General features: G+C 34.7%; 2 protein-coding genes across 5 annotated transcripts; one reads left to right on the forward strand and one right to left on the reverse strand.

The window, feature by feature from the left end:
• Positions 1–36: 36 nt before the first annotated feature.
• On the reverse strand, positions 37–5,773 carry Cdc5 (cell division cycle protein 21). Its single transcript, XM_083038649.1, has 11 exons — positions 5,643–5,773; positions 5,009–5,188; positions 4,634–4,899; positions 4,422–4,552; positions 2,885–3,387; positions 2,629–2,803; positions 2,102–2,542; positions 1,557–1,675; positions 1,302–1,466; positions 939–1,220; positions 37–426 (listed from the first exon to the last, which is right to left on the reverse strand). The coding sequence occupies exons 2-11, from the start codon at positions 5,051–5,053 to the stop codon at positions 187–189; spliced, it is 2,367 nt and encodes a 788-aa protein (XP_082894775.1). The 5' UTR covers positions 5,054–5,188; positions 5,643–5,773; the 3' UTR covers positions 37–186.
• On the forward strand, positions 5,525–9,858 carry LOC145936429 (ATP-dependent RNA helicase DDX54). Of its 4 annotated transcripts, XM_083038650.1 has the most exons (13): positions 5,718–5,855; positions 5,953–6,207; positions 6,290–6,401; positions 6,499–6,875; positions 6,956–7,271; positions 7,368–7,578; positions 7,708–7,934; positions 8,017–8,208; positions 8,288–8,426; positions 8,509–8,704; positions 8,876–9,014; positions 9,108–9,261; positions 9,412–9,858. In XM_083038650.1, the coding sequence occupies exons 3-13, from the start codon at positions 6,291–6,293 to the stop codon at positions 9,597–9,599; spliced, it is 2,250 nt and encodes a 749-aa protein (XP_082894776.1). In that variant the 5' UTR covers positions 5,718–5,855; positions 5,953–6,207; position 6,290; the 3' UTR covers positions 9,600–9,858. The 4 variants fall into 4 exon arrangements, with proteins under 4 accessions (XP_082894778.1, XP_082894776.1, XP_082894779.1 ...); XM_083038652.1 differs by lacking the exons at positions 5,718–5,855; positions 5,953–6,207 and adding an exon at positions 5,525–5,638; XM_083038653.1 differs by lacking the exon at positions 5,953–6,207 and having other exon boundaries at positions 5,745–5,855.
• The last annotated feature ends 5,234 nt before the right edge of the window (positions 9,859–15,092 follow it).

The following is a 15,092-nucleotide window of genomic DNA, read 5'->3' on the forward strand; positions in this document are numbered from 1 at the left end:
GAAAGGATGGACATTACATATTGTTTTCTCTTTGATATTTGTCCAATCTTAAAACAATACATTATACTAATAATGTGTAATATTTTGGAAGCATTAAAAATTTCATAATTTATATAACGTTATAAAGTCGTATTGTAATACATAAGGGATAATTTACTTGTATTCAAAAAGCACTGCAGTGTGTTTCTAAGATGTATCATTTAATTGACACTGCTGCAATTGATCTTGTAGCTGAGCATATCGTATTTGTAACGAACGCTCTCGCTCGGTCTGTCTGTTTACATCTTCCATGAGCCCGTTTATTCTTCTTGGAATTGCTGCTTCTTCTTGCGTTTGTAAAAATTTAAATGTCGATAGTTCGAGATGCGCTTGCTCTATCTGCTCCCATAAATCATGCAGCTGCTTTGTCAGCACCTGTGTTCTGGTCTATTCGAAAAATAAAGCAACGAATTTATAAAAATAACGTCAATTTACGCAAGAATTTTTCTCCGAAAAATATATATAGATTAGAAAATGTAAAAAAATTTACGTAATTTGTACGGCTGAATCAAAATTTTTCTCGCGTAAATTGACGTTATTTTTATAAATTCATTGCTTTATTTTAACTGAGATTGAAACTTGAATAGTGTAAGTTGAATTAAATTCAAACTTCAATCTCAGTTTTTTATACATTAAGATATTCTTAATTTTTTCGAATTTTCTGTGTTATATAATATACATTATTATATTAACAGTATAATGTATACTATTAATATAATAATGTATATTATATAACACGGAAAATTCGAAAAAACTACTAGTATTATTATTCACAGTATGAGTTCTATGTAAATTATTCAAAAAAATGTATGTAACGCAGAAACAAAAATGCATTCAAAATATAATATTACATAAATGAAAAACTAATACCAATTCTAATTATATCAAATTTTAGTTACCTGATAACCACCAGTAAGTACTTTCAACTTCTTTTCCATCCTCGCAGCACGTTTAGCTTCCCCTGTCATATGCATACGATTTTCTTCTAATTTTCTTTCGCAGGCCTCTACTCTATCTTTCTTCGAAGCTAATGTTGCACGAGTATATCGTTTTTGTGTTTCGAGATATAGAATCTGCGACAGACATTCCTCCCATACAGTGGTATAGGCGTCTAAGCTTAATTCTCCATGTGCCATTCCTTCCTTGACAACTGCCATCTCATCAGTTAACATTTGCTTAGCCTAGATATCCATATTAATGCGATTAATAATGTAGAAATAAAATAAAAAGATTTTACGAGAGAAAGATTCTTTTAGACTCACAGCAAAAAGATCGCTTTCCTCGAAAGCATCATACGGATGTTGTTCTAAATAAGTCTGAGCCTGAGCCAATGATGTCGCAGCACCCTTTCGACCTGGCTGTGTTGGATTATGTGATGCGTCATAGTGTAACATTGTGATCATTTCTCTCTTTATCAATTCTTCTGCCTAAGAATATAATATAAAGTAATCCATATAAGAATCAAGAATATATATACATATAAATATAAAACTTTACGCATAAAGCATTCCACTTACTCTCTGTAAATCAGTTAGCGGTGTATCCATATATGGTCTTAAAATATTCATATTTATATCTGCAGGTCGTGGCAAATCTCTCTGTATCACTTGCGATCTCCGTGACAATTCTCTTTTTTCTACAGAAAAGAAAAAATATTCGTTGCATCTAACAGCGCTTTCGAATAAAGCAGGTTTGATCGTTTCAACCGAGAGCGATTAATGACGTCATTGACCAATCGATTATTAATCGATTGTCATTAATCGATCTCGGGTCAATCAAACTCGCTTTATTCACGATATAAATCAAATACGTTTGTAAAATTAATGAGGTTAGAAAAAGAACATATAATAATTCTGTTGCAACAAACAAATTTATATATATTGTATATAAATTTGTGTATGTGTATATATATTCTAAATAAATAATATAAAAATATGATTGCCTTGAAATTTTCTAAAAGATAAACGAAAGCATCTTAAATGTCAAAACAGACGATTTTGCAATAATGTCACTGCTTGAATTATTCACATCTGTATAAGCAATTTATATTTAAGAAACTTACTTTCTTCTAATAATTCCTGTTGCCGCCTCGCATCGATATCCGCTTGGTCCTCGACTATCTCAGCTGCGGGTGCGCTTGTATTTTCCTCACTTGTATCTCCATCATTTATATCTATCTCATAATCATTACACGGTGCAGGTAAAGAGCTTAATACCGAGCGTAATGAACTCTTTGCTTGGGTCTGTATGAGTGGAGTTTCTGAGCCATCCACATTTTCGTCCGGATTTATATTGAGCTTATCGCGAACGGGTGTCGTTGCTAAAACTCCATTTTGCGTTCGCACTGACGCCCCGCCTGGCGTATTGAAAGAATTCACGGGTGTTCCATCGCTGCGCTGTGATCGAAATGGTGTGGTTAAAATTGTATTTGGTGTTGCGACGACATTGCTAGGAGGTACAACGCCGGTAAAGTCAGGATTATTCAATGGAGTGTTCAATCCACCTAGAAAAAATATTTATAAAATGTAATCAAGTACGCGAGATTCACAACATGCGTGTATCTATTATCAGAACTTGTTATATTCTCACCCTTCAGTGGTGTGTCTACGTGTGTGAGAGCCATGACATTTTGAGCTTCTTGTAATATTCTATCTGTAGCGGCCGGTGTACGAGGTGTTACCGCCGCGTTCGTAGGTAAAGAATAATCGGCTAATAAACTATCGGAGAGTGTAATACCGCTTTCAGTAGCAACTTCTCGTGCGACCTGTAACAAAATATATATATAAATCTAAATATATATAAATTTCCAATACTGCGTATAGAAAATAAATAGGAGAAAACATACTTCCGAGGCTCTGCCAAGTTTCACAACTTGCTGTAATTCTTGATCGGAGATTTGTGGTTCCGGTAAGACCAACTTACTCCTTTTCTTTACAGGTTCTTCATTATTGAGCATACCCATAGGTATATCATTCTCCTTGCGTTGTTTCAACTTCTGCTTATCTTTCCTACGTTCCATTTCCTCCTTTTCTTGTCGGAGCTCACCATCTAAATGCTGTTGTCTCATTCTAGAAAAATCGATCGCTAGAGGGTCGACATGTTCGTTAGAAGTGTCATAGAAACCGGATGCAGGCCGTTTTTCAAAGGGTATTTCTGTGTTATAATTAACGCCACGTTTGCGTTTGTTCTTTTGAGAAACTGTGATACCAGCAGCTCTCAATTCTCTACGTTTCTGCAACGCAGCGAGTCTACGTGCCTCTTCTAACTGTTTTTCACGTGCTTTGCGTTTTGCCTTTTTTCCTTGCGTATTTGCAAGCCTAGCTCGTGCTTCAGACAACATTTCCAATTCTGTGAAAGAATACAATTATTATTAGAATTATATATTAGAAAAAGATTGTCTAAACAAGTGTGGAAACGGAAAAGGGATTATAGCATTAGCGAGACTGAGGTGTGGAAATATGGAGGAAGAAAACAAATATTGGTTAGATGAGAAGGATTGGAAATGCGTGTTCTGCGAAAAGGGAGGAGATAATCTGATTCATTTCATAGAAGAATGCGATATAACAAAAGGATGGTTCAGCGAGCTAGGGAAAAATGTTAGTGAGAGAGTAAGGAGGTTAAGGAATGAGAAGTTAGACAAAGAAAAAGGAGAAGTACTGTGGAGGCTTTGGAGGGAAAAGATAAAGATAATGGAGAAGAAGGAGGCTATGAGTAAAGATTAGAGACAGGTATGGATAAGAAATGAGGGGTAGGTAATAAGTGATAAAATGTGAAAATGTAAAATGGAAAGGTAAATTGTTAAAGGTTAAATGTTAAATACAAAATGTTATTGGAAATGTAAAGTTTAAAGCAGCATCTGCTAAGCGGTAGAAGGTAAATCTGTATAGGAGAAATTAAGTATCTAAGGAAATTTATAAACTTGTTAATATGTAAATAAGCATGTATGTATGTATGTAAATAAGAGAATAAGTAAGTATTATAAACTAAGGGGATATGAAAGAATAAGTAAAGTATAAGTAGAGTAGTTGGTGTAGATAGAAATAGGTTTGAATGGATGGAAGAAAGTGAAAGGTATGCGTGAGGTTAAGGCATTATTGTAAACCAAGTCCTACTTCTTGACTATAAGTTGAAGTGAATAAAATTATATATATATATATATATATATATATATATATATATGATAAATTGAATATGATAAAAATAATTATACTTCCCACTTTTTAGGATATACCCTGTATATATGTATATATACTTATATTAATTTATCGTTTTTTATTAGAATTATATATTCTTTCTGTTACAGAATATAATTATTTTTATCATATTCAATAATAATTATTTTAATATTCAAAAATAAAAGATGCTTTAACAATAATTCTCACCATCTTCATCCATATCTTTAGGATCTGGTCTTGCTGGTTTTGTCTCTGGGTTAGGATCAATTTCACCAGGTTTGAGTTTGCGAGGATCATCAACAGCATCATCTCCCTCTTCTTTTTTCTGAGCCTGGTCACTAAAAAATACATCAATAGTAATATAAACTAGAGCAAAACCAGAATAAATGTCATTCTTTTTAAATAAAATCCAATCTTACAGTAAATACTCGTATCTCTCCAAGCATTGTGCTGCTGTTCTACCAATAATTGGTGCGATAGTTCGCCATTGGGTAGGCATTAACTTTGCAAGATGAAGTAGTTTCTCATCCTCTTCTCTACTCCATTCTGTCTTCTTTATGCTTGGATCAAGCCATTCAAACCAGCGCGCTTTGCACTGCTTGGCCGATTTTCTGTGCAATAAAGACGCGATACGACTCCATTGATTTTTTCCGTATTTCATCACAGCCGCTTTCAAAATTTCATCCTAGAAACAAAGATTTATTTTCATCAATAAAATTAATTATTTTCACACATCACGCACACACGGATAAAATTATTTAGCATTAGGTTAGAAAATGTCGTGTGTCATTTACCTCCGTATTACGCCACACTCCACCTTTGATCATTATTCGTGGCATTTTTTATTTTTATTGAAATTTCGCTGTACGTTTTATTTATATCTTTATAACTCTACGTATAAAGCTTTTCAATTATAATCGTAAATTCTTCCTTCTTCCTTGTGTTTTATGGCGCCAGAGTACAATCGTAAACGACTGGAAAAAATCTTTTATAAAGATGAAGAAGACAACGAAGGGAAACTCTCTACGCAAAGTTGCACTGGAAAATTCCGGAGGCGATTAGCCTCCATATGTTCTAGGGACTTTAGAGAATGCTCGACTGTGATTCGTCGATTAGCTTACGGCGAGAGGGAGAGAGCGCGTGTCGATATGCGCGCGCGTTCGACTTTAACCTTCAAGTGGCGCTGCGTCACGTGGTCGCGCGGCGGTCGGAATTCGGCGGCGCGGAGTGGGGAGAGTGGTGGGGGGATGCGCGCGCGGCGCACGGCGCACCCCCCACCACTCACCCCCACTCCGCGCCGCCGAATTCCGACCGCCGCGCGACCACGTGACGCAGCGCCACTTGAAGGTTAAAGTCGAACGCGCGCGCATATCGGTGGCTGATGTTCCATCTACGTATTTTATTACGTCTGTGTGTTTTATTACGTACGTGTTTTTATTCCTCCTTCCTACTGTTATGGCACGTGAATTTTTCAATCATTTCTATCATTTGAATCATTTGATTGATCAGAGCGAAAGAGATAAGGATTTCTCCATCCCGATTGATCGATCAAATATTTGTAGCGTCAGTTTAAGCGTTAATTTAATTTAATCTCATTGTCAGTTGTATATCAAATGCGTTAGTTGCACTTTGTATATATCGGTGAGTGAAGTGAAATTAACCAGTTAACGTTTGATTTAATTTTAATATAAACTTTCCCACCTGCCGTATAAACAAACCAAAACAAATTGCATTATAGATGCGTAACAGAGTGATTTTTATTAAGCTAAATACGCTCACAGATGTCACTATCATCATTTGGTTTCGATTGAGAAAGGATTGACCAATTAGAGCAAAGAAATCTTTGCTCCTCCCGTCCTGATTGGTCAAATCGAACTACTCGATGATTGATCGATTTGCGTATATATTTTTTGTTCGGCTATATTCATGCCATGTGATTTTACGTTATGTTTCGCTGCTTTAAATTGTAGGAGAATTATAACGGATATTACAAGTACTGATTAATTTTGTATACGATATTGTATGAATACATTATTATCTATAATACTTTTAATTTGTAATAATCTTTAAAATAGAATGAAGGTTTCCAAGAAATCTGGAGGATTTCAATCCATGGCTCTCAGTTTTCCGGTATTAAAAGGAGTCCTCAAACGGGGTTATAAGATTCCTACACCTATACAGAGAAAAGTATGTTATTAACAGAAGAATATTTCAATTCATATTGAGATTGTAGCATTTCAAGTGTAATAAGTCTTGTTTAATATTAATAAACATTATATTTCAGACTATACCATTAGCTCTCGAGGGAAGAGATGTAGTAGCTATGGCTAGAACGGGTAGTGGGAAAACTGCCTGCTTCTTAATTCCTTTGTTCGAAAAACTCAAGGCGAGGCAAGCAAAGACTGGTGCACGCGCGTTGATACTATCACCCACGCGTGAACTGGCCTTGCAGACGTTGAAATTTATGAAGGAGTTGGGAAAATTTACAGGATTAAAAGCAGTCGTGATTCTGGGTGGCGATAGTATGGATAATCAATTTAGTATAATTCATGAAAATCCTGATATCATTGTAGCTACTCCAGGACGATTTTTACATATATGTATAGAAATGGACCTGAAATTGAAAAATGTTGAATATATTGTCTTTGATGAAGCTGATAGGTAATAGTTTTTCTCTTATGTATTATTTCTAGTATTTATGTTTATATTAACCATAATAAAGTTGAGATTGTGCATTGCAGATTATTTGAAATGGGATTTGGGGAACAGATACAAGAAATTGTGAACAGATTACCTGAATCACGTCAAACGTTGTTGTTCTCTGCTACTTTGCCTAAAATCTTAGTAGACTTTGCAAAAGCTGGTCTACATGATCCCGTTCTACTTCGTTTGGATGTTGAGAGTAAATTGCCCGAAGGACTAACGTTATCATTTATTACATGTCGTCCTGAAGAGAAATTGGCTGTACTTTTATGTTTGTTGAAAAGAATTATTAAACCCGATGCGCAAACAATTATATTTGCGGAAACTATGCATCATGTGGAATATATCCACCAGGTAATCATTAATATAATCATCTTTTACATATATTTTGTAAATTACTTTGAACTGAGTAATTGAATATACCCCCCATAAAATAATTTGTGATTACAGATATTGGATAAAGCAGACATCTCTAATACTTTTATTTACTCGAATCTTGATCCCTCGGCGCGTAAAATAAATGCGGCGAAATTTCAAACCGGCAAAGTAAAAGTCCTTATAGTAACAGACGTTGCTGCTAGAGGAATAGATATACCATATCTAGATTGTGTGATTAACTTCAATTTTCCTGCAAAATCTAAACTCTTTGTACACAGAGTAGGTATGTACGTTTGTAATTATTTTTTATTATATTTAATTTAATTATTATATTTATTATTATATTTAGAGATCACAGATACATATAACAAGTGCTTAACTGTGTCAGTTATGATAATTATTTATTTCTTAGGACGATGCGCTCGAGCTGGTCGTGCTGGAACAGCATATAATATCATAAGTTCAGACGAATATCCTTATCTCCTAGATTTACATCTCTTTCTTGGTCGGCCTTTAACAATAATGCCGACTACAGGATCCATCGAAAATACGGAATCGCCTGTGGGAAAAATGCCACAGGCCATGATAGAAGAGGAACTAAGCCAGTTAATAAATTGGCATAACAACTCTACAGATCTCGTAAGTGTATTGGTTCATAAGTAATATAGCCAATCATATTTCTCCTCTTTTTATCACATTAAGTGAGTATTTGTATCTTCAGACAAATATGGAAAAAGTGTGTAACAACGCTTATCAACGATATATCAAATCGCGACCAGGTGCTTCGACAGAAAGTGTTAAAAGAACCAAAGAACTTTATATAAATGAAGCTGGAATTCTACCGCAGTATTCTGATGTTTCTCCTGCAGCAATAGATATAATATCCAGGATGAAAAACTACAGACCACAAGGGGTAAGTGTGATCTTTCTTATACAGGCAAAAAAATGTTATATTTAAATTTTAATATTCAAATCTTTTATATATGCAATAGACGATATTTGAGATTGGTGCAAAAGCAAAGTCAATTGATTACCAAGCGATGAAGACAAAACGAATACTTCACAAAGAGAATATCTTCAATTTTCACAAAAAGATGGAAGATCGCAAGATTGAAGAAATTAAGATGACAAGTAAATATTATGCTAGTAAATTGTTATATTATACACACACACACACAAATAACACAATATTAATTTTTTTTAACTTTTACAGAAAATTTGCCTCAAAAAAGTAATCTGCCATCCAGCACTGCGGAAGAAATTGATGCTGCATTCAGTACAGTGGTAGTTCCAAAAAAAAGAAGTAGTGACGATTTGTATAAAATTTCAAAGAAAAAGAAAACGCAAACAAAACGAGATGAAGAATATTATATACCTTATTCTGCACCAGACAAGCATACAGAGGAAGGGTAAGAATTGTTATTATATCATTCTTTGTATTCTAACCTATTTTTCTTGTTTTTAGATATTCTAAAGTAGTAAAATTATTCTTATTCTTATTATATTATTTTAATTTTAAAAAATTACATTTAATTCTCAATTATTATCTTTCCTATTTGAAATTTGTTTTGTTTTTTCAGTTTAGCTGTTCACACATTTGCCACAGAAGCTGATAAAGCGCAGATGGATTTAATGGCAGACAACGAAGAGAGCCAACATCTTCAAAAGCAATTAAAGAAGTGGGATCGAAAGAAAAAGAAAATGGTCACCATTGATAGGGTACATATATTATTAATATATTTATTTTCATATATATATACAATTTTTTATCATAGAAAATAAAATTATTTGCTTTACATTTTATCGGAACAGGATCCAAAAGCGAAAAAAATACGTACCGAATCGGGTGTATGGATACCTGCTACATACAAAACAAATCGGTATAATATGTGGAAAGAGAAGAGTAAAGTTGATGAAAATGACAGCGAGAGTGATAATGAGGAAGAATCTTCACAGACGCAAAACTGTAAGTTAATAAAATCTTATCGAAAAAATATTAAATCTAATTATAGCATTTGTTTTACAAACTTCTCTTTTATATCATGCATATCGATTTATTATAATTATATATTATACATAAATAAAAATGCTACATGCTGTATTTGCTTTATTCTAGTGCAAACGACAGCAAATACACATTGGGCGCGGCACAATCAGAAACTAAAGGACAAAGTTACAACAAAGAACGAGTTGAAGAGACCCGAACAAATCTTGAAAGCTCGCAAATTGCTCGAGAGAAAGCGCCAAAGAAGCGGAAGAAAAGGTAAAGGTAAAGGTCAAAAAAATCACAGAAGGAGGCATTAAAACATTTTTGATATCGAAAATATGTTATTATATCTTAACAATTATTATAATCGAAAGTATATTTTTATCTCCTTCTGTGAGTTATCATTTGAAATAAACATAACAAGAGTCTACTATTTTGCGATTAAAAATGGTACACACGAGATAACAGCATTATGTTTAGAACAAGATTTGTCCACATACGCATTTATATATGTATATATATAATGTATATATATAAATATATATGACGCAAATAGGATGCATTAATTAAAAATAATCGTGATAATTACTATCTCTCAAAAGCACCGTGACCTATAAGTGAGCGTTGTACGATTTAGGATGCTTGATCTTGCATCATTGTACATAGTGTTTACGTTGCACAATTGTGAGGTCTCCCGTAAGGTATTACGAAGACTCGCTAGGCCCGCTTTTGCGCGAAGCCTTAAGAAATTTTTGCGTCATCGAGAAACGTGCAACTTCTTGCTCGCGATATAAGGTAAAGGAAATGTTAGTGAGCTGATGCGACCATAAATTTTATCGAATTAACTGTCGGCGGAAGCTTATCTCTGAGCGACGTCGTGAGAATCACGAGACAGTCGCATGACGAAGCGAAAGATCTGCGTGCATAAACAGCTTCCGCGAGAACGACAATAGATCGGATTGTTTGCCACCTCACCGTTTTCTCAAGAAAACTAAACGTCCTGTCACTTTGTAAAAAATATGTGGCATTAATGACATTCGTCGGCATTTTAATTATTATGCAGAATTTAGCGTGAAGTTATTTAACAATAATGTAACAGTAAATTATTGCAACATAATGTCTCTTTCGATTATCTGAAATATGTATTATCACGTTACAACGTGCTACAATAGCTGTCGCGTGAGCGACGTTTTTCGATAATTTAAGATCTCGATCAAGAATATAAAAGATCTCTACTTCAGAGATTTTGTGTACATATATGAAAAAAAAGATTGTACAATGCAAGTAATTGAGATATCGATTTCTGACAGGCAGTTGCATCGACTATTATTAACAGTCAATTAACGTTGGATACGGTCGATTAAGCTTGCTATCTGTGTCATAACGAGCCCTTCTCCCTTTATATCTGTTTGTCCCAGCTATGATCTAAAAAGGCAACACGATACGACGCCGATCGCGATTAATAAAGCTAGGATGGCGATGCAACCGGATCCCAAACAGAATTACTCCGGTTTCAATTTCTCTCGAATCCGACGTGTCCGACAATATCTCCACATACGTAGTTTATGCGTAATATTTCTGTTGTCGCCTAATACCATTAAAATGACATTCCTTATCAGAGAAAGAGAGATAGATTCGGACGTGCTGCTTGCACGATAGCATTCCTATAATCATGACCAATGTTTGTCTCTTCTCTTGTTTACCCTTTCCTTCTTTTTCATCATTTTCTCTGCCTTTGTTATTCCTTTCTCTTTCTTGTTTTCTTTCTCTCTTTTTTCCTCTCTCTCTCTTCATCTCTCGTGTTGTAATCTTAGTCTTTTAGTCGCGTCTATAACTCGTCTATTTGTCTATTCGTCTTCTTCGACCGCGCTATTCGAGCTCGACCTTCCCCTACTACGACCGCTTTTAACTCGGAACGAGAGGAACATCTGCGCTGCGCTACAACAACGCGGCTGCAGCCGACCCTCCGGCCCAAAATAGAGATTATTATGATAGAAGCATCTGCTGTAGCACGCGGGTGTCGGGACGAAGAGAATTCTCGGCGAAGTACGAGAAAAAGTACAACGTCGAGTGGCGGGTTTACTGGCGCGAGAAAAGCGCGTGTGTATTTTTGGACGTGCGTACGTGCACGCGCATGTTTCTTTAATTTCTTACTACGTGTAAAACGCGCACGTGCATACCATAAAATTACGCGTACTTTGTTGAAAAATATGTAGAAATTAGTACAAGGTTTCTTTCGCTCTTTTTTTTTTATGCGTATGGCTCGGTCTTGAGAAAAGGACGCAAGAGAATCTGCCTCGATTATATCTGTCATATCAGAGCATATCATTTGCGAATTACAGACATTAGCAGATTGCATCGAGATGCTTCTATTATACGCTCGGAATTTATGTAACGAGAATTTTTCACACATTACAAGAGTTTTACTCCATTTTTTCGCTTTTACTTCTATCTTACTTTCGCAAGTTATCGTGATTATATTCATAGCATTTTATTGAATTTGAAATAAAATTCCAGCGGAAATAATCAACAATTACGCGTGACGTTTCGCGGACGTATTGATAAGCTCGACTTTCGTACGCATCTCTGAATCTTCTCGTGTTCGTTTCGTCGTGACTAATAATTTAATCTGACGAGCGTGCGTGAAAAAACAAACTTATACGCTATGTACGCACGATGGTCACGTTACTACGTATATATTACACCCGCTGCGCGAGAATCACGTGTCGCGTCTCCGCCGCCTGTCATCCGCTCTCTCCTCCCGGCATCGGTATGTCGGGGACATTAATTCATGCGCAAGCGAATGCATACACACGGACGTGCTCTCATTCTTACGTCGGCTGCGTCGACGTCGTCGACAAAAACAATCGGAGGAAGTGGGGAGGGAACAGTGGCGTAACAGAGGAATGTACTCAGGATCCTGCATAAATTATTTATTAGATACTCCGCAGCAATCCATATGCATTCCTTTGCAAGTCTTCTCACAAATCTATCAGACTCTTCCATCATTCGACTCGCAAAGACTGAAATATTGTCTAAATATATTTAACAAAAGTATTATCTAAAAATTTTATGATTTCTCTTTCAATTCTCTGCTTTCTTTTCATCCTTTCTTCTCTCTTCATTCTTGCTTTTCTTTTCTTCTTTTTTTTTAATTTGAAGCATGTTATTTCGTTCGAGGTCCCGTGATTCGTTATTACGTCTCTGAAAAGGAATGTCCCCCGCAATTCACGAGCGGACACTAACAAGCGTAAATTTCAATGAATTCAATATAATCTCTGAGAGTGGGAGAAGAACAGACGGAGAGAGAACTCGTCAGCGAGTGATTTCGTTCTATTTTAACATACGTGACATTTTTTTATTTGTACCTTCCGCTTTAGTCAGAACAATGACGCATCGCGATAAAAATAGTCTTATATATATATATATATATATATTCTGAAATACCAAAATTTAACCACAATTCTGAATAAACGCTAAGAAAGTTGGTTAATTATATATGCCACGTTTACACTTTCTAAGATTAAAAAAAAAATATTCGAGAAATGTGATTTCTCTACATTTCTTAACGTTTTGTCTAATCAAAAATTAAAACTAATTTTTTAAACGTGGGCATTTCGTTATTGAAAGAGAAAAGAAAAAAGTGATAACAACGAAGACGAAGAAACGAAGAAAGAGACGAAAAAGAACATTATTTATATATTCAAGTAAAGGAAATATTTCTGTAGGAATTGTCTGTCAAAAAGCAAACAAGAATGATGTAAGCTAGAAAGGATGTGTCTCAGAGAACAGTTCACAGACCGCCCTTGCGTCGATCCATTACTTTGTCGTTGCACTTGGCGCAGGGTCAAGTCTGGTCTGACACTTGCATCACAATTGACGATTGCATACGTCGTCGTGTCAAATTCTTGCAGTAATTAACACCCTGCGATTTCTATTTACATCTCTATCTGCAACTCGATATTTCAAATTAGTGAAAAGATTAAAAGGAAAATATTTTTTTAAACAACAAATTGAAATGTTTTTTAACACTACAAGAAATCGAGAAAATGGAAAGTTTTTTTTTTATAATCAAAAGTATTAAATTTCGATATTTTTCGTAGTAAAAGATATCTGAGTAAAAGATATTTCGATGGCCTATTGAAGTTTTAATTTTTTTTGATTTCTTGACTTTAAAAAAAAAATTGTAAAAGAATATATACATATATGTATAATCTAAATATATCTTAATTTAGATTTTGGAATGTAGGTCATATTCGGATCTATTATATAGCTGAATACATTGTCACGGGAACCTAACAGAAAATTTCGACGATTATAATGAAATATTATCAGTTACAGCAATTTTAGAAAAAAATTGTGTGAAAACAGAGGACTATAGAAAACAAGACAATAGGAAAATAGGAAAAAATACAAAAAGCGATACTATTTTTCAAAAGAGAAGAACATCCAGGAAGAAGGAAGCTCGATATTTCTGGCATCGTTTTATGTGCTGTGTTGGTCGATGACGTATAACTATGTATAAATGTATACCAATGGCAAGATATTCAAGTATATTGCGCCTGTCGCTCTGACACGCAGGCAGGTAGAAAGCGGAACAGTTCAGGAAGTTGCCGATACTCGCATCTCAGGATTCATAGTCGTTATATTGCCAGGCGAAAACACCTCGTTAAGATATGCGCCGAAGATATATTTCGAAAATTCATGTGATGTCGCAACCTTATTAAAATTCTGAATAAGATTGCTAAAAGGATGCTGCATCACATTTTAGTAAAGTATAATAATAGGAACTTTACATAACTTTACATAGGAATTTATTATGTGAAAAGCATTTGTTATTCTAGGACAAGCTTTTTAAGATTTTAAAGATTTCAAAGAAAATGTAGAATTATTAATCCATTATAAGTATGATCATATGATTACAAACTTTAATGATTTTCATTTTAGCAAATTTCTTAATAGTATGATCAATGTATAATATATAAAGATTGGTACTAGATGATTATTAATAATTTTGTCATGAACATGTAAATGCGCAGTGTGCGCTTATGATAGAAAAAAAGTCAAATAGATAACAAAATAGCTAATGTGTGATTAAGAGCAATAAATACAAGCAACTTATTGAATTAATTTTAATTTTTTTAAATTTTTATACACGATAAAGATTAAATTGCTACAAGGCAGAGAATAAAGTTGGAAGTTGTTATAATACAAACGTCAAAAAAAGCTTGTAAAACAAATTGATGCAATATGCTAATTTACATAAATTAAATAAATTCAGGCAAGAGAAATCAGACATAGACACACATAGAGATTCTTAAGAATTATATTCCCCAGCAAATAGAGATCTATCTTTGCGCCGCTTTCGATTATAAGCGTTATAAACATATCGATTTTAAAGCAATTAACGGTAAATGAGTCAGCGTGGGCTGAACCCTACACGATCGAAAGCCCATTAATTTTGCGTGCAGCATGTGATGTGTGATATCATGCGCAATAGTGTTTACGGTGAACGTAGAGGTATGCACGATTATTCGAAACGCTCACGTCATAATCCGGCGACGACGCATACACGCGTGTATGAACACGTCATAAGCTGGCTGAATATCGCAGCTGCATGACGCAGCGCGAATTTAAAGTCCATTTTATATATATAGCACACGAAATACAAAAGTCATATTATGATACTATGACGAAGAAAAGAATATATGTCTTTTATATAGTCTATAATATTTTTTTAATAATTCGCGAATATGCATGCGTATCGTACAGGTGAAAACTTATAGGACGTGGAAAGTTTGTCTGCCCTG

The sequence above is a fragment of the Prenolepis imparis genome, unplaced genomic scaffold, assembly GCF_030444845.1.
Source record: "Prenolepis imparis isolate NDT839.2.m4 unplaced genomic scaffold, iyPreImpa1.0 SCAF_5, whole genome shotgun sequence".
NCBI classification, from domain to species: Eukaryota; Metazoa; Arthropoda; class Insecta; order Hymenoptera; family Formicidae; genus Prenolepis; species Prenolepis imparis.

Excerpts from the sequence above, each read along its gene's own strand:
- LOC145936429 (XM_083038652.1), top strand. The coding sequence starts at position 6,291 with ATGAAGGTTTCCAAGAAATCTGGAGGATTTCAATCCATGGCTCTCAGT. Across the intron at positions 7,272-7,367 it reads ATGTGGAATATATCCACCAG|ATATTGGATAAAGCAGACAT; the intron begins GTAATCATTAAT and ends TTGTGATTACAG. Across the intron at positions 7,579-7,707 it reads ACTCTTTGTACACAGAGTAG|GACGATGCGCTCGAGCTGGT; the intron begins GTATGTACGTTT and ends TTTATTTCTTAG.
- Cdc5 (XM_083038649.1), bottom strand. The coding sequence starts at position 5,053 with ATGCCACGAATAATGATCAAAGGTGGAGTGTGGCGTAATACGGAG. Across the intron at positions 2,543-2,628 it reads CGTAGACACACCACTGAAGG|GTGGATTGAACACTCCATTG; the intron begins GTGAGAATATAA and ends TATTTTTTCTAG. Across the intron at positions 1,221-1,301 it reads AGGAAAGCGATCTTTTTGCT|GCTAAGCAAATGTTAACTGA; the intron begins GTGAGTCTAAAA and ends ATGGATATCTAG.